Source organism: Pseudomassariella vexata (genome assembly GCF_002105095.1).
Source record: "Pseudomassariella vexata strain CBS 129021 chromosome Unknown BCR38scaffold_2, whole genome shotgun sequence".
Classification (NCBI taxonomy): domain Eukaryota; kingdom Fungi; phylum Ascomycota; class Sordariomycetes; order Amphisphaeriales; family Pseudomassariaceae; genus Pseudomassariella; species Pseudomassariella vexata.
Window position 1 is genome coordinate 1,506,677 of NW_024467957.1, and position 21,682 is coordinate 1,528,358.

General features: G+C 51.6%; 8 protein-coding genes across 8 annotated transcripts; 4 read left to right on the forward strand and 4 right to left on the reverse strand.

Moving 5' to 3' along the window:
* Positions 1–495: 495 nt before the first annotated feature.
* On the reverse strand, positions 496–3,983 carry BCR38DRAFT_481086 (uncharacterized protein; the record flags this gene model as incomplete). The annotated part of the gene is made up of 4 exons (XM_040863343.1): positions 496–2,699; positions 2,754–3,628; positions 3,703–3,816; positions 3,943–3,983. The coding sequence occupies 4 exons, from the start codon at positions 3,981–3,983 to the stop codon at positions 496–498; spliced, it is 3,234 nt and encodes a 1,077-aa protein (XP_040719877.1).
* Positions 3,984–4,999: 1,016 nt separating this feature from the next.
* Positions 5,000–5,877, forward strand: BCR38DRAFT_454827 (uncharacterized protein; the record flags this gene model as incomplete). Its single annotated transcript, XM_040861738.1, has 2 exons — positions 5,000–5,359; positions 5,452–5,877. The coding sequence occupies 2 exons, from the start codon at positions 5,000–5,002 to the stop codon at positions 5,875–5,877; spliced, it is 786 nt and encodes a 261-aa protein (XP_040719878.1).
* Positions 5,878–6,050: 173 nt separating this feature from the next.
* BCR38DRAFT_95572 (cell cycle control protein cwf14) lies at positions 6,051–6,861 on the reverse strand. The gene is made up of 2 exons (XM_040865799.1): positions 6,428–6,861; positions 6,051–6,365 (listed from the first exon to the last, which is right to left on the reverse strand). Exons 1-2 carry the CDS (start codon positions 6,731–6,733, stop codon positions 6,219–6,221), a joined length of 453 nt encoding a protein of 150 aa, XP_040719879.1. The 5' UTR covers positions 6,734–6,861; the 3' UTR covers positions 6,051–6,218.
* A 149-nt stretch (positions 6,862–7,010) lies between these two features.
* On the forward strand, positions 7,011–8,152 carry BCR38DRAFT_420462 (complex 1 protein). The gene is made up of 5 exons (XM_040859385.1): positions 7,011–7,125; positions 7,176–7,237; positions 7,338–7,484; positions 7,602–7,712; positions 7,767–8,152. The coding sequence occupies exons 1-5, from the start codon at positions 7,083–7,085 to the stop codon at positions 7,776–7,778; spliced, it is 375 nt and encodes a 124-aa protein (XP_040719880.1). The 5' UTR covers positions 7,011–7,082; the 3' UTR covers positions 7,779–8,152.
* Positions 7,808–8,908, reverse strand: BCR38DRAFT_95652 (DNA-directed RNA polymerase). The gene is made up of 4 exons (XM_040865800.1): positions 8,414–8,908; positions 8,261–8,352; positions 8,132–8,208; positions 7,808–8,073 (listed from the first exon to the last, which is right to left on the reverse strand). The coding sequence occupies exons 1-4, from the start codon at positions 8,624–8,626 to the stop codon at positions 7,940–7,942; spliced, it is 516 nt and encodes a 171-aa protein (XP_040719881.1). The 5' UTR covers positions 8,627–8,908; the 3' UTR covers positions 7,808–7,939.
* Positions 8,909–10,074: 1,166 nt separating this feature from the next.
* BCR38DRAFT_95675 (uncharacterized protein) lies at positions 10,075–11,172 on the forward strand. The gene has a single exon (XM_040865801.1). The coding sequence runs from the start codon at positions 10,175–10,177 to the stop codon at positions 10,757–10,759; it is 585 nt and encodes a 194-aa protein (XP_040719882.1). The 5' UTR covers positions 10,075–10,174; the 3' UTR covers positions 10,760–11,172.
* A 2,345-nt stretch (positions 11,173–13,517) lies between these two features.
* On the forward strand, positions 13,518–14,928 carry BCR38DRAFT_333290 (uncharacterized protein; the record flags this gene model as incomplete). Its single annotated transcript, XM_040855210.1, has 2 exons — positions 13,518–13,744; positions 13,827–14,928. 2 exons carry the CDS (start codon positions 13,518–13,520, stop codon positions 14,926–14,928), a joined length of 1,329 nt encoding a protein of 442 aa, XP_040719883.1.
* Positions 14,929–17,642: 2,714 nt separating this feature from the next.
* BCR38DRAFT_333889 (kinase domain-containing protein) lies at positions 17,643–19,219 on the reverse strand (the record flags this gene model as incomplete). Its single annotated transcript, XM_040855269.1, has 2 exons — positions 17,643–17,774; positions 17,855–19,219. The coding sequence occupies 2 exons, from the start codon at positions 19,217–19,219 to the stop codon at positions 17,643–17,645; spliced, it is 1,497 nt and encodes a 498-aa protein (XP_040719884.1).
* Positions 19,220–21,682: the final 2,463 nt, after the last annotated feature.

A 21,682-nucleotide genomic window follows, 5' to 3' on the forward strand; every position in this document is an offset into this window, starting at 1 on the left:
CCGAGAAGACCCCTAGATGCATTGAAGATGCCCTTGACAGACCGAGGCTACAGCTAACGGAACGTGGGAAACAATCCCAGCATATATAATGCACTGAGCTCGTACCGAGGCCGAGGAGGGCGGGAGCGTAGGATGCTATGTGCTGAAAACTTCCTGCTCACCTCACTGAGGCAGACTTCAGTACTAGTCATGAGACTGGGCCCATGACGCTAGTCGAAGGATAATACAAGAAACTTTGGCTAGATTCGGATACAATGACCCCAAGTAATGTGTAACGACATGCATGACTGAGCCATTTCTTTCTTTTCTCTCGATGGGAATCTGTGCCTCAGACAACATGGTTCCCTCAGGGCCATCAAGTCGGTCGCTTCGCAAATATCAAATACCTCGAGATGAGCAAAGGCCCATTTAATATCAAGGATATACAAGTGCAACGTGGCAACCAGGACCTGGCTTATATGCAACATCCTAGAGTGGGCATGTCTTGGAGCCTTGCTACTTTTGGCGAGGCTGGTTGCCGTTGCCGGCCAGTGCAGCCTCTAAGATCTGCTTGTCGTAGGAGCTGGCTGTGTCCGTGTCGAACATATCCTTGACCGCATTGCGGAAGTGCGTCGGGTCATTTCTGTTGTTGACTTCGCCGCTGCGACCGAATGCAGTACTGGCGTTGAAGAAATTGCCATTGCAGCCGACGAATCCTTTTGGGGCAGGAGGCAAATCTGGCGTACCACCCCAGAGACTGCTTGGGTGCGAAAATACGAGGGAGGACCCAGTGCTGGGACCACTACAGCCTGATGGAATCTGCTCTTGGAAACTGCCAGGTGCGGGGCCAGGGGAAGATGGAGAAAAGCGGTTAAGTAAGGCCGCTGCTTGTTGATGACCGTAAGCCGCGCCTGTAGGGCTCGCGGGACCGCGAAATCCACCTGCCGAGTTGGAACCTCCAATGGATCCCCCGGAAACCTGATTGTTTCCATAGAGTCTGCGATGGTTGGCTTGTTGATCCATCATACGCTGAGCTGCCTTATTTCGGTTGTTTCCAAGCAAACTGATATCCGAGGATTCTCGAGTCCCTGCGGAAAAAGTAGAGCCAGACATACCAGGATTGTGCCCCTGAGCAGAGCGCATGGCATCACTGCTGTACAAGGGAAGGCCAGGTGAGCGAGGGTTATTTGCAACCAAGCCTGAGCCGTACTGCGCAGTCAACATGGAATGCAGATTATCAAGAGCGGTGTTGCGTTGGTTTGTGGCATAATCAGGACTGCCAGTGCTTGTATGAATATCTGGGCTGGGTATGAATGCTTTTTGCGCAGCATGCGCTGTTCTCTCTTGGCTGAGTGGGGAGGTATGGAAGCGGCTGGAAGTTTGTGCCGTGAATTGGCCGTCAGTGAATGCAGAACGCTGGCCAAAAGTAGTTTGCGCAGTGGGCGTGACCGCAGCGTCAAGTTGGGCTTCGGCGGTCCTGGGAATATCATAATTAATCCCACTGTGATTGTCTCCAGTTCCACGCCTCCTGGTTCTAGGCGTATAGAAGTAGTCCCAGGGTGAATTGGGACCGGTTCTGTCAGCTGCTGCAGCCGTCTGTCCATTTTGGCTTAATGCAAGACGACCAAAGATATCGTCGGCAGTGGATGAGTCTATGTCGTAGCTTGTATTAGCCTCGGCCTGATTGGAGTGGTGGATGATCATATCAGCCATGTCGTCAGATACGGTGACACCAGTTCTCCCCAGATGATCATTGACCTCATCATCATCAGTGTCCAGAAGATTGTCCACCATTTTGACCATCTCGCTGTCTCTGCTCAAGTCTGACTCAAGAAGTGGTTCTGTGGGGGCAGCCTCCATTGGTTGACCATTGTCTACAGACGCCATGTGAAGTGGTGCCGATTGCACGAGATAACCGCGTTTCGTCGCCTCAATATTGACGTTCTCAAGAGCGATATTGGGCGTATCCTCACCAGTCAGGCTAGTCTTTAAGACACCGAGCTTGAGTTTGGCAAAGGTTTGCGTCATAGATGCTTCATCAAGATAATCATGGTTGCTGTTTTCCTCGGTGTACCGCCATGTCTCAACACCGCTGGCATCCTTGCCCATCGCGAGCGGGAACTTCCCACTCCCAGCTAGGTAAATGCCACAGCAAACAATGTCTCGGATGCGCCAGACGGTTTCTGTCTCTGCTTTGCACTCGATGCCGAGGACCTCCTTGCGAGGCTTCAAAGATTTGCGTCGTTTAGGTGGGTTTATGTCGGGAGATACTTCTACCTTTAGGAAAAGGGGCAGCTTCCTATCAGAGAGAATCTTTAGGCCGACCGCCTCTGAATCTTCGGGTAGGAGATACTTGGACTCAACAACTCTCTGGTTCAAGTCGACGTAGGGAAAAAGTCGGGTTAATACGTCTCCAAGGAGTCTGTACAGCTCTCTGATATGAGGTTCCAGATACTCCTGATAAGCAACAAAGTCCGCTCTACAAACGTATATCCACGCAATGTAGATGCGGCAAAGTGGCAGAAGCTTACTTAGCGGCACAAGGAAACTGGTGGTACTCTCAACGTTCCCTTGTGAATCGTTTCCGCTATCATGAGTAGTGGTCAAGGTAGCATTCTCCTGCAGAGCCGACTTCAGAAGGCGAAGTAAAATCAAAGCTGTGCGCATATTGAAGCTTAACATGAACTGACAGGATTGAGAGCCAGTCAGCGTCCAGTTCGCTGGGAGTTTCATTAGTACGTCTATATGTGCGAGCCCCGTTTACGCATTCTCACCTTTGACTTTATCGGACGCAATGTCATACGCAGCGATATTTATTAGAAGCATCTTCAGCAGCACTTCTCCATTGCCTTCCACTTTCACAGACATGTCCAGACGGTGTAGAACCTCTTCTTCAAGCTCAGCCTGGGCAGCGAACGGCTCTCCCAGGTAGTAATGAGCATGCAGACTCAAGAACCAGGCTGTCATGGTCTCGGAGGGGTCCTTAGCCGCTCCGCGTTTGGTATTAGACGGATTCTCTAGACGTTTGAAGCCGCTTTCAAGGTTGCTGGGGCCGAGTTTATACGGCTTGGCAATGGAAATGGATCGGTGGAAATAGTAGATGATTTCCAGTGGGTGTTGCTGAAGCTGGTACAGAACGCCCATCTGGTGATGAGATGATCCATCATCGGGATCTAGCGTGTTGGCTAGACTATAGTAGGTCAAGGCAATATTGAAGTTGTTCTTCGAAGGCTTATCCGCAGCCTGGCAACGATATCTGGCCAAGTCACCCAGGCGAACTAGTGTCATGTAGCAAGCACTAAGAATGGCTATGCGAAGCGGTGAAGGTGGGGCGACATCTTGACCAGTGGTATCAGCAGACGCCAGTTCCATAGCATGAGCGGCTTGACGAAGCTCTGGAATACAGAAGAGACTGGACAGCCGCTGGATGTAGCCCCGATAAAAAGACTGCGACGTCTTCAGGAAGTCTCGGTAAAGCTTGTCAACTTTGCGCTTCTGGACCGCCTGGGCTTGCGATCCAAGACGACTCAATATCCGACGATATTCGCCGTTCAAGTGCGTGTGAGCCTGCCACAATACAGACTCGACGTCCTTCCCAGCAGCATAGTCGAAGTCATGGAATATGAGTCGCATGCAGGCAAGGCGAAGTCTGTATTAATGTCAGCGTGAGAACGGCGTGAGAAGAAAGTGAACAAGATGTTCGGCTGTCGCAGGGATGCATACTCTTTCATGACGCTCTCGACATTCTCAAATTGAGAAGTGAAGTTGGTACCACCACGGCCCTTTCTGATGTCATCAATCTTATGAAGGACTTCCTGGCGAACTCGACGGACCTCCCTAGAAATAAGTCAGCTTCTAGTTATGGCCTCAATATTAGCCTAACTTCAGCTCCGGTTGCGGCTTTGGATTGGATCCACAGCCGGCCTCGAGCATGTGTATGTATTTCTGTTGCAAACCACGTACTCCCAGTATCCTCTGGCGACCTCGCGGGTATTCTGCTCCATGGTGGGCAGCGAGGCGAGACGGCGCGAAGAAGGTGTCGACAACAGAGTTGAAGGGTTCAAAGGCGATAGTGGTGGTGGATTATGGTTGGAATTATTGTTGGCCTCGGGGCGCAAGTAGCGTGAGGACTTGCTGGGAAAGCTCACAATCACAAACTATTCTCGCAGAAAATCGAATTGAATGTTGCGATGGGATGGAACTCCATAGCTTGAGAGGCGGCTCGAGAGGGCAGGGACAGCGTGCCGCGAGGGGGTCCGGTCTGCAGTGAATTTCGCGACAGAAGGTAACGGAAACATTTGCGGAGAATTGAAGCCTGCAAAGTTTTTGGATGTCTGGATAAGCCACTGCTGATAATGTGCCTAAGAAATATGATGCGATGCGATCACAATACTCGAGTAGTCGACAAGAGTCACGATGTTTGTGCGAAAGAGGAGTCGGCGGTAGACGCCATGCTCATAGACGACATTGACAAAGCATTGACTGACGTTGGAGCGCACTTGGGATCGTCCGGCAAATGCTAGTTTCCCCGCTAGACCTGATTCCGACCACGCGTTCAGCAGTGTCACCCCTGTATTTGAGGGACCTTAACGTTCCAATCGTTGTTTTGTCTGCCCTGTTCCATGCATCAGATCACTGAAGCACAGGCCCTTTGGGGAATTTCTTGTCCTTGACTGCCTGATGAACCGAGCGGGTCTTTTAACAAGTTAACTTGGGCTGGCGATCTTGGGCAGCATTCAAAGATTAGCTGCAATAATGATTAACTGCAATAGTTTCTAAAGATCTTGAAGTTGATTCGAGCTATTGCCAGAAGCCTTTGGACCTGTCAACACTTCATCTATTGGCCTGCTTGCTCATCTCCCAGAAGAACCTAAAAATCATATCTCGACTCGATCCCTAGCCCCCTCAACACTTGAAGACAGATGGGCAGTTCAGCAAGTATACCTTCGGTACTGTCTACGAAGCACAAGCGTCAACTCATGTAATTGCCCCACTCCGCAACTCTGATACTTAACACAAGATGAAGCGCTCACGCGGGCCTGAAGAAGACGAATCAAGCGGGTATCCAACAACCAACAGCGATGAGCTGGATGGTGCAGAACCTCGACAGACTGAACTTCCCGCAGCCAAGATCACCGAGTTGGACGAGTCGGCTGTAGACACCAGTCGTTCTATTGCTATGAGGTGCTCGCTGCCCCCTCACAGGGAGCCCCTATTTTTTACTACATACGTAGATTATGAGGCCCATTACAACAAAACCCACACAAATCGATGTTCTGAGTGTAGGCGAAACTTTCCCTCAGAGCACTTGCTCAGTGTTCACATTGAGGAAAGCCACGATGCATTTGCAGCAGTGTTGAGGTTGAGAGGGGAGCACACAGTAAGTTGGTGCCATCACGGGGTTAGATATTGTTGCGATAACACATGCTTCCCAAAGTTGGTCATTGTTGCCAAATACTAACTACCTCATAGTATTCGTGCTTCGTTGAAGGGTGTGACCGGAAATGTGCAACACCCCAGAAGCGACGCATGCATCTTATTGACAAGCACATGTACCCCAAAAACTACTTCTTTGCAGTGACCCGAGAAGGCATCGATGGCAGGAACTCGCTTTTGCTCGAGGGCGGACATCCTCGTCGGAAATCTTCTGCGAGCCAGCATGGGGAGTCAAAGGCTGTGTCCAGAAGACAAAGCCTTCGGCAAACGGATGCATCAAACGAAACAGATCCCGAGGAAGTAAAGCCTTTGGCGAAAACGTCTGAGGAAGCCGCGACAGCTAAGGAGCCTGTGGACACTGAGATGGACGACTTAGCTGGGGCTATGTCATCTTTGCAGTTCGTGCCGACAAGTATTCGATTTGGTCGCGGCAAAGGCAGGGGAGGATTCTCCAGGCGATGATAAGAGGGATGGGCATACGAGGTTACAATGTTTACGAGATTATGAAAAGGGAGCCAGATGCCGCTGCTAGTCCGCTTGGCTCCATGGGTGCGTTGTCAGCCCTATAAGGAGCAGGATGGATTCTGAGTTCTCACCACATCATGGCCAAGCCAAGAATTAAAGCCGTTGCAAATGGTGCTCTCGATGTAATGCACTGTACTTGCTGAACAGACCCGCGCTTTTTCATCGGGTGTGAAGTATTGTGATTGCCCTGAATCCGAATCAGAAACTACCAGAGAACACCAAGCAAAACCACCAACGCCTAGGTCAGGATCAAACCCTCCGATATATATTTCCGTGTATCAATCACTCGAGGCACAGCCCCTGCAGCCACAGCTTACGCACTGTACATCCTGCGTCTCGTCCTTCATCTGGGCCTTGGGCACACGGCAGATACATGTTGAGCTGAAGTTTGTTTCCTTCGTCTGGACGCATCGCAGGCAACATAACTATAGCAAAACAAGTCAGTATATCGATATATATTGAACTTTACGAAGAGGCGTAGACTTACCTTCTCGTAGCCCTGCTTCTTCCATTTCGCAATGAGCATTGCGTCCGCATAGCCGTTCTTGAGCAGCCACTCGTATAGCTGCTTGCTAATGGCCTCCTTGTCGTAATACAGCTCGTAGACGTAGCGGCTCCTTTGATGTGAAATCTGGAAGATGGGCCACTGCGCTTGGTGCTTCGGGACGTTGTTGGTCGGCGTGTTTTGCGCATCCTTCATCTTGATGTTGAAGACTTCGAGGTCATCGCGGATATCTTCGAAGCCCTCGGGGGGCTTCTTTTGCCGTGAAGCGTGGGATCTGATTGCCGGCATGTCGATACGCGCCTGAGGACACTCTTGAGTTATGATCGGGTCTTAGACACGGAGAATATCACCTGCGCCGTCCTTCGTATTTCGTAGATCTTACGTTGATGCTGTAGTGGGGCAAGGCTGAGTCGAAGCCTTCCGAAAGTTCAAGGTACCGTACCAAAGACCATCCGGGCAACTGCGGAGCACTTTTGCAACGTAACTACCAATCAGGGAGCGGCGATGGTTGATTACTGGATTGTGGCTTTAATTGTGGCTGGTGTATTTCCACTTCGCTTGAACCTATTGTCCGACAAGCTCGACGTCTCGAGAGGAGTCCCAGACCATTACCTAGTCGCCAGCAAACATATCCGCCATGCCGTCGACACCGACCCAATTCGCCAGGAAGACTGGCCAGTGTGAGAAGTGTCTTCTTCAAAACTTTGAGTCTAGCTAACATGGTTTACAGCGACCAATTGGAACGACGCGAAGCGACGAGTCCTCAGGGCATATCGAGAATGGATTCGAGCCGTACGTTCTGCGCCCAGGCTGTCTGAAAAATATGAAGTCTTTCCGCGGGATACAACAGGTTTTTATGGGCTGAGTTATCACTGACGGGATCGCGCCTTAGGCCCCTGAGATCCAGACTATGTACTCCGTTCCTCTCCCAATCGCCGTTATCCGCACCCGAATGCGACAAGAATTCGAGCGACACCGATTTGTCAATAAGCTACCCGTGGTAGATGTGCTGCTCATGCAGAACAATGCCGAGTATCAGGTCAGTCAAGCCCCATGAGACCCCCGCGGGTTAGGGCACTAATACAAGGGGGGGCCAACATCGTTGCGACTTGGGCTACAGATGATTACAAGACCCAAGTGCTGACTATTCCTTTAGGAAACGATGAACTTCTGGAAGCAAACCACGCACATCATGTCCTATTTCAAAGAGGAGAACTTCAGAGGGGATGAGCGATTGCCCAAGAACTTCATGCAAGGATTCCTGGAGGCAGGTTCTTTCCTCGATCGCCACTCCTAAGGGAACGCGCTAACAGCAAAGCAGGGTCGCAATTAGAAATGAAATGGGGTATCATTCCTTATACTGTACATAGAAATCGGCAAGCAAAAGACATTCTGAGATGCCTCAGAGAAACCCGTCTATCGTGCTCCAAACGCCGCCGTATACCACGGGATGATGCTTAACCTGCCAGTTGATAGGCTCTACAGGAGCCCCCTTTACTCGCTCATCATGTCTGCCTTCGAAGCAGCAAACTCATTACGCTTGGTCCAAAACTCCTCTGCGACCACATCGCAAAGATCCTCCAAATCTTGTAGACCCTTTTTCAGAGCGTCGATGGCGGTAGTTGTGTCTAAATGTCGGTTAGCATGGATTTCTGGCCAGGCTTGTGGGTCCGACAATCATCTCACCATAAGTTTGTATTCGGACGTTCATCTTGGGTTCTGACGGATGCGGGATGGCGTATGCGCAGAATTCAACGTCAGGACTATCAGATATTAGCTTGTGTCATCTCGTGCTGGGCATAGGGAAAATTTTACTTTTTCATAATGATATATCGCAGCGCGTTTCCCAGTGTGTGTCCTTCCTCGAGAAACTCGTAAGAAGCAGCTGTCGTTGTGGACCCAGGTAGCTACAGTCAGATGTTAGACGGTGTTTAAACATGCATCGTTGGGGATCCTGAGAGCCCTTACGACCCTGATTCTTTGCGCCGGGGGCTGTTCCTCTTCATCCTCTTCCTCTTCTCCCTGCTTGCTTCCATTCTCTTCTCCGTCTTCCCTCATTGTTTCAGCGGTATCATGGCTCTCCTCGGCATGCGACTGCGCAGAAGTAGGCGCATCTGCCATAGCGACGTCTTCGGTCTTGGCCTCTAGCCTAGTGGCCTCGTTTATCGTGCGGCCGGGCATCGCGGGGTGAATGTGTGCGCCTAGAAGGTGGGATGAGCAGGGTCGGTCAATTGATCTTGGATTTGACAACCTCTGGCTTCCTCACGATTCTGTTCAAGAAATTTGGGCGGGGCTTCAACTTGACGGGCGATAAAAAATTACGATTAGCCTTGCAGCTGAAGCTCCGAAGTCCGAGCGCTCTCATTAAGAGCTGCCAGCCATTCTCAGCTGCCAGGCATTAAGGGCTGGTGGAGCATTTAGAAGTGGACTGTGGGATGCCCAGTATTGGGGGCTGTATTGAAACTACGAAGATGCGTGACGGACCAATCCCAAGTTGGCTCAAGGGGCCTCTAAATACTACCAATCCGTGCCTGCCTCTTACAGCTTCCCACGAGGACTTCGCAACTTCAATAGGTACTTCAACGATGCCTTTACTCGTTAAGCCTAATAAAGACGTTAGACTTGACGAGCACCTAGTACAGCGCACTCGACAATTTCCACGATGGGGAGTGCCACTCGAAGCATCGAAGCCTAGAACAACAGCTGCCTGTTGTCTCTCCCTCTAATAAATAGTCTAGAAGTGCTTGCGCACAAATCACTTGCTGATGATACCCCTATACTCACATCCCACGGCACCTTTCCCCGGTCTTACGATGAACCTTGACCTCGGGTGCCAGCAACATTATTATCCAACGACGCATCGCCTCTGCGTCTCATTCTTAGTTGCGAAGAAACTAACAACAACTTGTTCTGTTTTATTGATATTCACAGAAAGTTTCGAAACGCAATGCGCCAAGGCCAATATCGAGCTCGGATTGGACCTTGAACATAGTGCCGCGTATCCTGTTTACCCACAGCTTCACCTCAAGCAGTCTATTGGAAAACTTGCAGTGCTCGCACAGAAACATGCAATGAGAGAAGAAGCAAGCCACAATAGCGACGATCGACATCATATCGGTGTACGCATGGCACGCATCCACCAGGCATCTTTCCTATCGCTTACGACTGAATACGGTAATCAATAAGTCTCTTAGCGCGCGGCAAGCTTCAGCTAGAAAACGGATCCAGTAACAGCTCCGTTATTGCTCCGGAAGCATGACCAACAACCACCACAGCCCCCTCGCGATTGGACGTATGTTGCGATCACTAGTTGCAATAGGGCTTCGCGCTTTTTTGTCAGTAACTCTGGTTAGGCTTTGTGTAAATGCACCATTGCGGCTTGACAGATCCCCTCTGACGTTCTTCACAAAACAATTGGTGATGGAATAATTGGCAGTGCTCCATGTGGATACAAATTCAAGAGCATCTCATGCCGATGCAACCCGATAATTTGGACGGTGAACGTAGACTGCAATCATTGAGTGGCTAAACAAGTGCCCGGTTGACAGGGTTCCTGATAAAGAAGGCGCCTGTGGCTATCATATGTCAAACAGTCGTTTCTCCAGCACGATCTAGGGTGTCCCATTTCATTGGCTATCAACGAGGGTCTCGCGTTTCAACCTCTTCAGCCCGTCGGTGCTGCTGATTGGTTGTTGACGTGTTCTCAAACGCTCGGAATGTCAGTTGAGGATGGTGTGGAGCCTTGCTTTGCAGGTGGAGCAAGCCTCGTTCTCGTTGGAGTTCGAACTGCCTGGTCGTAGTGTAGAGCCCCCAAGATGGTTGGTAATGCTCGGCATGGACCTTCGGAAGTTGCGACCATTTGTCTTCAGTAGTGCCCGAGGTCTCGTAAACACTCCGCACGTCTGTTTGCGGCGGCAACGGTCCAAGTTAAATACAAGCTTGGAACTTCGGAGTGTATCTGGAACAGCACAGTCTGTGCAGATGCACCCTTGCCAACGAGCCGTGCACCGATTGTCAAGGTCCGCGACGAGACATGGATTGGTGAGGGATTCTGTCGTCCGACTCGCAGGAGGGTTTCTGGTAACTTCATCGGAGGACCACAAAAATCCTATCAAGTGGAATCAGACGACAAGAATACCACGAGCATGGCCATGCGATCCTGTCTGTGACCTCGATCGCCTCATTAAAAAGAAAAAGTTCCGTAACCAACCCCACAACGACAGGAACGACAAGACTGCGCCGATTTCATCCCAGGCAATTCGTATCCTTCAATTTTCATGCTGTGCTTCATGTTCCGATATCATGACATTTTAAGTCCATCCTCGACAAGGATACCTGCCCTACTGACCTTGTACAACTGTATCGGCAGGGTTAGCGAGATCGTCAGGAACTTGTGTTGCTAGTTCATGACAAAGCAGCTTCGCAACAAAAAGTTTTGCGAGACTCGTAAGTTTTGGATTGAAACAACCATGATGATCTTCTAGCCCTCAGGAGGATAAGCGCAGCAGCTTTCCTTTGCTTTGGAATGTGCGGTCAACGTCCCGAAAACCTTGCTGGTTCAAAGAGCAGAATGCACCGGGAATAGCGGATAGTCATCGTCCAAACAGAGGGGCCGACGATCATTTGGAAACGCAAAGTCGATTGGGCGTTTATGGTGTTTTGAGTCATTTTGGGAAGACTGGTATTCTCGACCCCCAGTCGTACTCGAGCACGCAGTAATAGATGCGAGATATTATTGAATGCCCCTACATATACCTGATACTCACTACCACGAGGCCGACGACTAAAAGCCCCTCCTTGCAGAATCTTAACGATAGCTTCGCAACACAGAGCGGGGAAGGTGACCCCCAAGCAGAAACGTTAACAAGATGAGGAGAATTACTACGATTCTTCACGAACACACCAGCCTACCAGTGTACCATGCGTTTTTTGGGGGGGCATTGGCCATGGTGCTCCTCATCTGAAGTTGACGCAACACGACCCTTGTGTGGAGATTCAATATGATATGCGAAGAACTTTCAAATTGAGGTGACGAAACACGAATGTCGCGGGAGGGCTTCGTTGGTGAAGAACAGCATCACCGACCACCAGCCACTCTGCGCGCCAGTGGTGGCTCCATGGTCAGCTTCACCTGAAAACATGCGTCTTGGCGGCCATTCAGCGAACTGTGTTGGGCTGCCACTACTACTGGACGGGCTGATTGTTGTTACACTTTGTTGCAGCAAACTCTGCCTATATTGGTGTCTCTATTGGCACAGTCGACAGAGGGAAAAACCCGAAGCGAGCCTCGATGGTCTGTGGAGGCTGCCGCGTGCGGTGAATATGTTGGACTGGTGGCCGTGTCAGATCCAATCAGGGCGGGTTACCTGGCAGCAGCGGCAGCAGGAGAGGCATGGCTCGCCGAGCACACCACGCTCTAGCATCAATATAAAACACCCTACGGAGAGCCTAGAGAAGTAGCAAGACGGGGTACCCCTTGAGTCCTGCTTAGGGCCATCTGTCTACAACTCTGCTGGGGGTACCAGTCTCCACAGCTGTTACCAATGTTACCAATAGAACCCAACTTGGAAGCTGATGCTGATCAAGTGACTGGTGCCCAGTGTCCGTTCTGAAGTAGTTTTCGACATCAAATTAATCCTCCATACTTGGCGGCCCCTCCAAAAGGAACTCTGGTGCTCCGTATCCGTTACGTCGGGATAGTCGGGTCAGATAATCAGCGTACACCACGACAGCTTGTATTTCTGCTCGTCGGAAACCTTTGGAAACTCGGCTGTAGATGGTAGACAAACTCAATTATTTCCGTGACGAGCAGCGGAAGACGTAGTGGACCCCCCCCCCGGTCGACGCTAACAAGGAGCGAGAAGTCTGATACCAAACCCAAGTGTTTCTACAGCATCCATCCATTGTGACGGCGCGCAGGACGACGTTTCCACTGCGCATCGCGATGACAGGGGTCGAGTCCCCAAGCCCACACTTCTCAGACACTCCCTATTCGCTTCCCCTTTCTAACTTAAACGTCGGGGGGCTTGCTTCTTGGCCTGGCACAGGTGTTTCTGGATCTCTCTTTTCTACCTCGCGGCCGCCCTGACCCCTCGATCGAGTTGGAAATCTTCTTCCTTCCCTCCTTCATCCCACTACTCGTCGGCTCGAGTCTTTCGCTTCTATTTCCATAGTGTGTGTTCCTTTTTGTTGGGCGCTGCTGGGTTTGCTATCGTCGCAGTCCCCATTCTTCCCTTCCATCGAAGTCTGCTACCCTGCGCTTGTCGCATTACTGCCGACCGAGACTCGTCTTTATCAGCCACCTTTTTTTATGAACCGGCACTTGCCCACCATATAGTGATTTACTAGAGACAATCCATCTCCGCGATTCGCTCGTCCGTGCAACCGCACAACACACATCAGCAGAGTCGCACCGGCAAAATTCAGTCGTGGTACCGAAAGGAGAGAAAAGTCATTCGTTACAGACCCATTCAGACTGGCCGTCAAATTTGGATCTCGCAACCGGAAAACGAGGAAAGACGCAAGAATAGGCATTCGATTTTCAGGGGTCGCGCGGAAGGCCTTGCTCGAATATTGATACCAGACACCCCGGTTATTTTTGACACCCTTCAGCTCTTCACGGGTAAACATACTCTTTACGTCTCAACAAATTGAAGACGCAGGATCTGCACTCGCAAAAGCCTGGTTGCTTGTTCAAGACTCTCACTTGACTTCTCCGACGCAGCACTGCCTATTCACCACCCACGGTCCACATCCCCTGTGGCAAGCGAGCGCAACCTAGAGAATCCGAAACCGCGAGAAGGAGGAACGAATCTAGCAACATAATCGAGCTGTAGGAACGACGGGCGGCACAAATTTCAGATCCGCATTAAACGTGTTTCTAAGTCCAGACGAGCAGTCTAGGCCCTTCGCAAAAGCAATAACGTCTTTGCAGTGAGGTGAATCGCCTTGCCCCCTCAACCCTGCGGCGCATCATCATTCAGCCGACAAAACGGCCACAATCTACAACGGGCGCATCGAGAAGATTTATTTTTCACAGTCGGCCATTCTCATGATGAGTGCAGCAATCGCCATGGCCCCTTCTCCGGCTCCTCACGACCGCCCGGGTTACGCTGAGCTGACGCCGGCTACTTCGAGTGCCAGCGCAGCGCCCACACTTTCCCATGCTGCGTCTTCGCCATCGGTGCCTCGTATATCCGCACACTCGGCCACAACGAATGCCCACGCTCCCACCAGACGAACAGCCAGTGGCAGTCCCACCACTTCGGCTCAACCACCCAAATCCTCACCACCCAGCGCGTAAGTACATACTTGTCCTGTCGAATTGACGCATCGATTTTTTTTTGCCATTATGGCCATTGACTGACCTCGACGTACACAGGACTCGACATGCATCGGGCTCAACTGCTCCCCGGATCATTGTGAAGAAGGAACCAGGTTCTCCCGAACTGCCCGCTCCTCGCCACAGACCCCGAAAGCTGGATCTCTCCAAGAACGCCATCACCGGATCAGGTGCCCAGACTGCCAGACTGCCGGGCGGTAGGGACGGACTTGGTATCCAGGAAGTTGGTTTGGCTTGTTTGTCTCCCGGCTTCGTGACGCACGATCCTGCCATGAAGGAGCAACTACAACGCAGCATGAACGTCAGGGAGCAGCAGCGCCACCTCATCGAGGCCAGGCTCCAGCAGCAGTCGGCCAAGGGAGACGGCCCCGATCACCCCAAGGACAAGGACAATGCCAGCCAGTTCGCAGCCAAGACACCCGGCATCTCCTCGAGACGCAACAAGGCGCCCCCGGGACTCAGCATTGTAGCACCATCCCACGAGCAGTTTGCCAATGAGCGTGTTATCCAGTCTGCACCTCTGGGGCAAACCTTCACCGGGAGGCACAACCCTCACCCGCTGACGAGGCACCTCCAGAACCAGCCTTCAAATTTATCAAGCACGTCACACATTCACCACGTCCCCGCGCAACAGACAGCAAACCGCCTTCCGCCCATCGCCGACGTCTTTGGTCAGGGTCTTTCTGCCCACACTGAGTCCAACGGCGCGACTCGCTCTCTATACCCCGGCTCGAGCCATGGACCTATACCTTCGCCCGGCCACCCTGCACCACAGCATTCCCAGCCACCCGTATCCGGCAGGTCGCGGGAGTACAAATCGGCAGAAGAGGTTCAGCAAGAGCTAGCCGGTGGAAGACCCGAACTTCTGCCCAAGATTGTCCACTACACCGGCCACCAGCCCCCGACTCCACCATCCCCTCGCAACGGAGCCCCTGTTCCGGACTATAGCCGTAGCACAAGCAAGCGAAGAACCCGCGCAGAGTACGAGGAGGGCGGGAGCCCCCCTCTGGGTAACGGTCCTGCTGCAACTCGACGTGCGGGCCCCTTCGGTGCCGGACGTGACAGCCCGGAATCACAGAGAGCCAAGCGCGAAGAGTTCCTTCGTCTGTGCGAACGAGCCTGGGATCTGTTCCACTCGTGAGCGTCATGAAATCATCTCAGTACCTCTTATCTATTGGCTTCGGCCTTTTGTTCATATCTATCCACTCATGACATTGACGCCACGACCGACATGAATTGCTTTTCGAACTATGCCGGTATAGGATCTCACAGCTGAGGGTCGTAACCCCCCTTCCACGCACACCGATATGCTGCTCGCTGGGGCAAACTCGAAAGTGGACATCAGAGCGATGTCCGAGGATATAATGTCTTGTATTAAATACGTATTTCAGCCCAGGCAATGGCTGTTGGGTGGCAGTCGGGTGGCATGGAAACACACAAAGCAACGCTACCAGGCGATGGTTTTAGCTCGAGCAGGCGAAGTACAGTCCTCTTCTCATGCAACCCAGCGTCTCGGACGGTCTACAAAATGGTGGGCCAGACGGGATGGCGTTTTCACACAATTATGCTGATCAACGTTGGGGGTGGTGGGGGTTATTATGAATTTTCCATTTCTTAGGTCAAGTAACCTAAGCGTATACTCGTCAGGGGAACGCGGAGACAGGGGAAGGGGGGATGGGTAATGCGCTTGCGGAGTAGGAGCGCCGATTCGCAGCAGGTGAGGTGTAGTTGCCGCCTAAACACGACGAACATTTGTTGTTAGTGCTGGGGGGAAATCTCGAAACGGATGTATGAAGACAAGGAGATGTTTTCGCCCGCAAAGCAACTTTGGAAGTGGCGGGCGAAGTGTATACATAATACTATGAGTTATTTCTGCCAAGCCATTTATTGCTGGTTACCTTTAAACCCATCCTGTTTAGAACTTGTGACGATTCCATAGCTTTATTTGGACCTGGACTAGATCCAGACCCGAAACCTCGAAAAAGAATGGGTTGTAAGGTTGGTCCTAGTTAGTCGTAACATTTCATGTAGTCGACGCTTCCTTGGGAATCCCAACTACACTTGAAACACGAATTAGAAAGCTTTGAGCCTACATCAAACTAACGGCAGTTAGCTCTGCACATTGTTCTCGGGAAGGGATAGAGACATGGGCCTAGGCCATCCGGTAGCCGGCATCTGGTTACAAATTACTCGCATACATGATTTGTCCGAGGCTACGGACGGTTAAGACGGCAAGACACAAGACAGAACAATAGTAGCCATTGTGTCACGAGGCCATTCGGATATCCGCAAGCCGTGGTTTTCTTTGGTTTCTGGTCACAACAGAGAACGGGAGGACTGAAGTGTTCTTGTTGGTAGTTCGAGAGTGACAATATCCTAGTTCGGTGGGCTTGAACCCAGTCTTCTTGAAACGAGAGACAGAGGGGTGGGTGTGACCGGCCTGTGTATGTAGGTACGGGGATGAGGACTTATACCATATTGCAACCACTAGTGACGGGACGCAAAGGTGTTGCTCACGAAGTTACATGTATGATTTGCTCATCGACTTGCGCCTGCCGCGGGGGGGGGGGGAGGGGATAGGAGCTCAGTGTCAAGGACGTTGCTTGGCATATTATGCAGTATACTCGGTCATGAGCTGCAGTTCCGAGGGCTCTTACTTGGGAACATTCGCCAAAGAGGACAACTATCCCCTTGAACAACGACGGCCACTAAGGACGCGTGTGACTGGACTACAACCTCTTGGCATGACACACTTACTTTTAGGAATGTGACATTCGAGCTTTGTACTTCGTCTTTGTCTCATTGACAAAAAGACACGAGACTTATTTACCTCACTGCACAAGACGCATATGTAGGGCATCATTACTCTACAATCCGGGGAACCATCATAGCTATACCGCAATAGTAAGTATGGTTACTTTGAATAATTGTGGTACTTGAAATACTTGGCCTAGGGCATCGTAAGTCCAGACGTTGTCAATTGTCTGCACAATGCCAGTAAACCAAGCTTTACTCGAGATCTTCAAATCATATACAAGGCTGGACGGCGTTGCGTCCATTGGGCAGCCAAGAATCAATTTCTTCATCACTACGGTAGTGGTGAGTCCTGTCGCTCCCTGATTTCTCCAGGAGTATGCAACAGTATGCCATGGGATATTGCAGAAGCTAGTCTAACAAGAAAGCAGCTTTCTAGCGTGCCATAGAAAGGCCAGTTCAGCTAAGTGGCCGGCTCTCACTTCCCCCCTATCTTAGGGCGGTTGATGTATCCCCCTCCCGACCTATTAACTTTGCTGCCCCACAGTTAGGAGCCCCCGCATGAAAAAACCAACCTATACCTTAACTGCCTTGTCATGTCACTTGCTTAGAGACGTACCGAACGAGTGAACCGCCCAGTACCTTTCCGTTCTTTGCATGTATTCAGAGGATGCGAGTTGTAGTTTTTTTGTACAGGTGTAGAGGCGTCACCATGACGCGAACTCGCAGTGCGCATGGCGCATCTATGATCCTATTCCTGTCGATGCGATGCGCGGTGGCATCGTGGTCTTCGCCCGAGACTTCGCCATGTAATAAAGAGTAGTAAAATACGGGCTTCAGAAGGGAAATCAACCAAAATGAGAGAAACACCTCAACTCCATTGCTTAAGTGCGAGAAAGCCAGTCCGGTCGTAACAAGGGAACGTCATAGTCCGAGCCTAGAAACTCGAGTTTGGGTTGGCAGAGTAAACAGCACCATGATCAGACATGACCATCTTCTGGATGGAGTTCTCAACATAGGAATGCTGCCCAACTTAATACAGCCCATGGGGATGTCCGCAGCAGATATTGAACAGCCGTAGTCAGCAAAGCTCGCTCTGGATTAGAGCCCCTCTTCGCCAGCTTTGCAAAGCTTGATCTCGCGGCCCCATTCCGATTTGAGGATTTGTGAGGCGGTGATACGTCGTGTAGGATTGGGGTCCAAGATGGAATATATGACATTGCGACAACGAGCCTTGAAGTCAAGTGAGTTTAGGGTCTCCAGCGGTGCAAAGGGCGGGGGTAAGGGAGGGAGGGGGGAGAAGAATAGCTTACGCGGTGCAGCGACTCTATCGGCCCATACCCCTCTTCATCACGACGACCTTCGAGATACCGTTCGTAGAACTCATCTTCATCCTTCTTTGCTACTCGCCATAAGTGTCTACCAGTCCGCATGGCCATATAGATGACACCACAAGCCCAGACATCGACCGCGCGCGCATCGAATTCCCTGTCAATGTATTCCTCAGGGGCAATATAAGGCGCCGAGCCGCATAGACCTGAGACCATGTGGGCGTCGTTTTCCCAAGCCATCCGGAAGCACTCGCCGTTACCAAAATCCGTAATTTTTAGTGCGCCGTGGGTCGTCAGCAAGAGATTTTCGGGTTTCAAGTCGCGGTGCGCAACGCCCATTTCGTGCATGTATTCCACGCCGCGCATCATCTGTTTGAAATAACAGTCTGCCTCCTGGACTTCAAGCTTGCCGGCGGCGAGAACAAGAGTGTAGAGGTCACCGCCAGAGCAGTACTCCATGACTTCACAGTAGTCGCCCTTCTGATCCTTGAGCAGGTCCAACGTATGAATGACGTTGGGGTGGCGCAGGGATGAGGAGATACAGAACTCGGCAGTCAGTCGTTTACTATACTTCTTCTCTGTTTCCTCGGGTCTGCGGCGGAACTCCTTGACGGCAAACAATTTCTCTCCTGTGTCCATCTTCTTGTGTGATATCCTCACGATGCCGAAAGCGCCACGGCCGACGACTTCCTGGCACTTGCCATATTTCTCAACCAGAGTGGTAGAGGCGTTGGGCCCACCTCTTCTGTCACCGGCAAGCAAGTCCTTCTCCTGCTTTAGAGTATCAACCCAGTTGGACACGAGCGACAGGTCGGCCTCGGGAACCTGCTCCTGTTTCCTGCCCAAGAAAGTTTTCCACATGTCGGACAATTTCTCCTGGCGCTTGCTGCCCTTCAGGTGATGCTCGTGGCCGCCCTGCGCATCTGGGTTGACGACATAGCGCTGCGAATGCGGTGTTGTTTTTACGGCGCCAGCGGCGGTACCGTCGGAGGCTTTGGCAGCCGTGCCCGTCGTGACTATCGTCGACACCTTACGCAACGGTTGCGGAGCCTTAACGGGCGAGCTCGTACCGCTGGTGGGAGGAACGGGGTTGCTAACGCGCGATGAGGCATCGCCAGTGGGTTTGAGTTGTTCGCCCTTGTTGGAGAACATTCTCGTCAACCGGTCCTTGACCGAGGCCTTCTCGGGCTGCGGCTTCTGCACGCCGTCGGAGCTGACGACGCCATTGGCGGCGGGTTGGCCATTCTGCGGCTTGAGTTTGGGTGATCTAGTGGGCAGCTCCACCGACTTGATTGACGAGGGATGCGATGCTGGCGGCGACGTCGTCTTTTCCGAAGCGCTCGTCATCATGGATGAATTGGACATGTCACCTGTCTGGACGGACGGACGAGCAAAGCCAAGGATGACGCTCGTGGGGCGACTGGGGTGCGGTGAGCCGCCGGCGGGGGCGGTTCCAAGGCTTGGAAGCGAAGGCCGAGGTCGCGGATCTTTTGAAGGCGGGATGCGGAACACAATATGATGCTATTACGGGGGTGCGACGGTGGGTGGTGGGTGGCGGCGAGGGTCACCTCGGGGTGGGCTAAGCCCAGAGGAATTCGACTCAAATGACGAAGTGCAAAACGGCTGTCGCGCTGACTTGGGATACTTTTTTTTTTCCTCGAGGAGAAACGAGGGAAAAAAGAAAAGCGGACGGTGGTGAATTTGTAAGTCCCCGTGTCAAGGACTGCCTAGGGTAGAGTGTGGGGAGCCCACGGTCAGGCGAGGGCGTGGTGTTAGGTTTTTAGGGTAAGTACGGTATGTCGGTAGGTGTCTGTCTGGCTTGGCTGGCCTGGACCCAGGTCCTAGGCGGTCGTTTTATTAGGGCTGGTAGTATTGATGGTGTTTTTTGTTGTTGGTGAGTTCTGTAAATTCTAGCCGGAGCGAAAAGCCACCAGCTTGTCTTGTCTTGTTTCGTTTGATGAGCTGGTCTAGTGGGCGGTGCGAGCAGCGCAATAAAAGTGCGTCCTAACTAGAGGGATATTTGATCGGAACCTAGGAATGGTTCCAGTGAATGTTAAAGGACGAGTAAGGGGTAGTTAAGTGGACTCCGTCGCGTTGAGATTTGGAGAGTGGTCATGGTCATGAGGAGACAAAGGCGGATGGGTTTCTGGGGGTTTCTCATGTACAGCAATGTGCAGTGTGCTGTGTGCTGGTTTGCGTGCTGCTGCAATAACGTCTCAGGTACGTAGCTGGTGGTCTAGCTTTTTAACTTAAGCTGGGCCGCAGACTGCCGGACTGGTCACGGTGGAGAATAGCGAGGTTGAACAGGAAAGCAGAGTAGGGAAGTATAAGAAATGGAGAAAGAGGTTAGGTATGTGGTGGAAAAGTGGGATCTTTTTAAGACAATTGATGGGTTGGTTTGTGGGATCCCCAAGCAGAACAAGGGGCGGCGACTTCTGCCTCTGGTCCTGCAAGCTCAAAAGTCCAACCTTGCCTTGGGCCCCAAAGGCGAGCCCAGAAGTCTAGGTAAATATGGTGATGCGCTACGGATGAACTATGCGGAATGTTTCGATCGTATCGCATCGTGGATGATCAATGGGAAACCCTCCACTTTCAGATAATGAGGGGAAGACGAAGGCGTCCGCGAACATCAGACCTATGGGTGGCTATGCTCTCGGCGGGGAACGCCGAAGGCTTAAGCGTCGCTATGTATTCGGATTATTGCTGGTACCTGTAGATAGACGCTGGAGGCGCAAAGACAACTGAAGTCGTTGTGCAGAAGCTGTGTGCAAAGTGCTGTCGTAAGATAAGATGATGCAAGCATAGTCCATATGTAGACAGACCGATTGTTATACACTGGATCCCTCTCGGTTGCGCTACCATGTGGGAGTTGGGTGACTAGCATGATGAAGCAACCGGAGCGATACCATCGGAACATGTAGACTGATTCGAGCAATTCGAAGTCATGACTACGCAATTCGTAATCCCGCCTGGTTGTCTGGAAGAGATTTCTACGTGTTAGCTAATAATCTTCTCGGGTTTGCCCTCGCCATTACAGCCCGCGGTGCCGAATATCAAGTCATTTTTTTGCCGCATTGAGAGGTATCCTGATGATGTGTGTCTAGCAGCGTCTGATGGTCCTCAGTTTGGATAATGAGATCCAGTATCTTGGTTGCTTGTCTTTGTGCCATTGTGGTGTGGATGTGACCACATGGACAGGTGCTCCATGACACATGAGCTCAACCGGCAAAGAACGGACCCCCTTGGTGTAAGTACATCCCGACTTTTGTGCGTCAGCGTCTCATGATAGCCCTTTCCGTCAAGTTGTCGTACTGATGATACAGTACCAAGCGTTTCACCCTTGCATCTGTTCTGAAGCTGGCCGTCTCAAATCATTTCTGTTTGCGGCTCTGCGGTCGGCCGATGACTCTGCGACCCTGCCGGCATGTTCGAAGCTCTACATAGCAGGTAGGTAGTAGTCGTCTTCCATGAATCGTCCTAATGCACGTCCAACCTGCAAAAGCCTCCGAAATCGTGCTTTCTCATCTCTCATTGAGTTTCAGGTACAACAGGTACAACACAGGTCTAATCTCCACTACGTTCGTCATTACCTAGGGCAACACAAATAAGAGCTTCTCAAGTTCCTACAGCCCCAGGCGGTTATTCCAGACTCGCGGCTTCGCGTGCTGCCATCCCATTTTCGATTCCTCTTATCACGCCACTAATGCATGTCTACTTATATCAACGATACGCAGAGGGCGGAAATGTGGTTTATCATCCGGCCTAGCAGCTGCAGAGCTTCCCGTAAAGAACTGTTCAGACCTGCCAGAG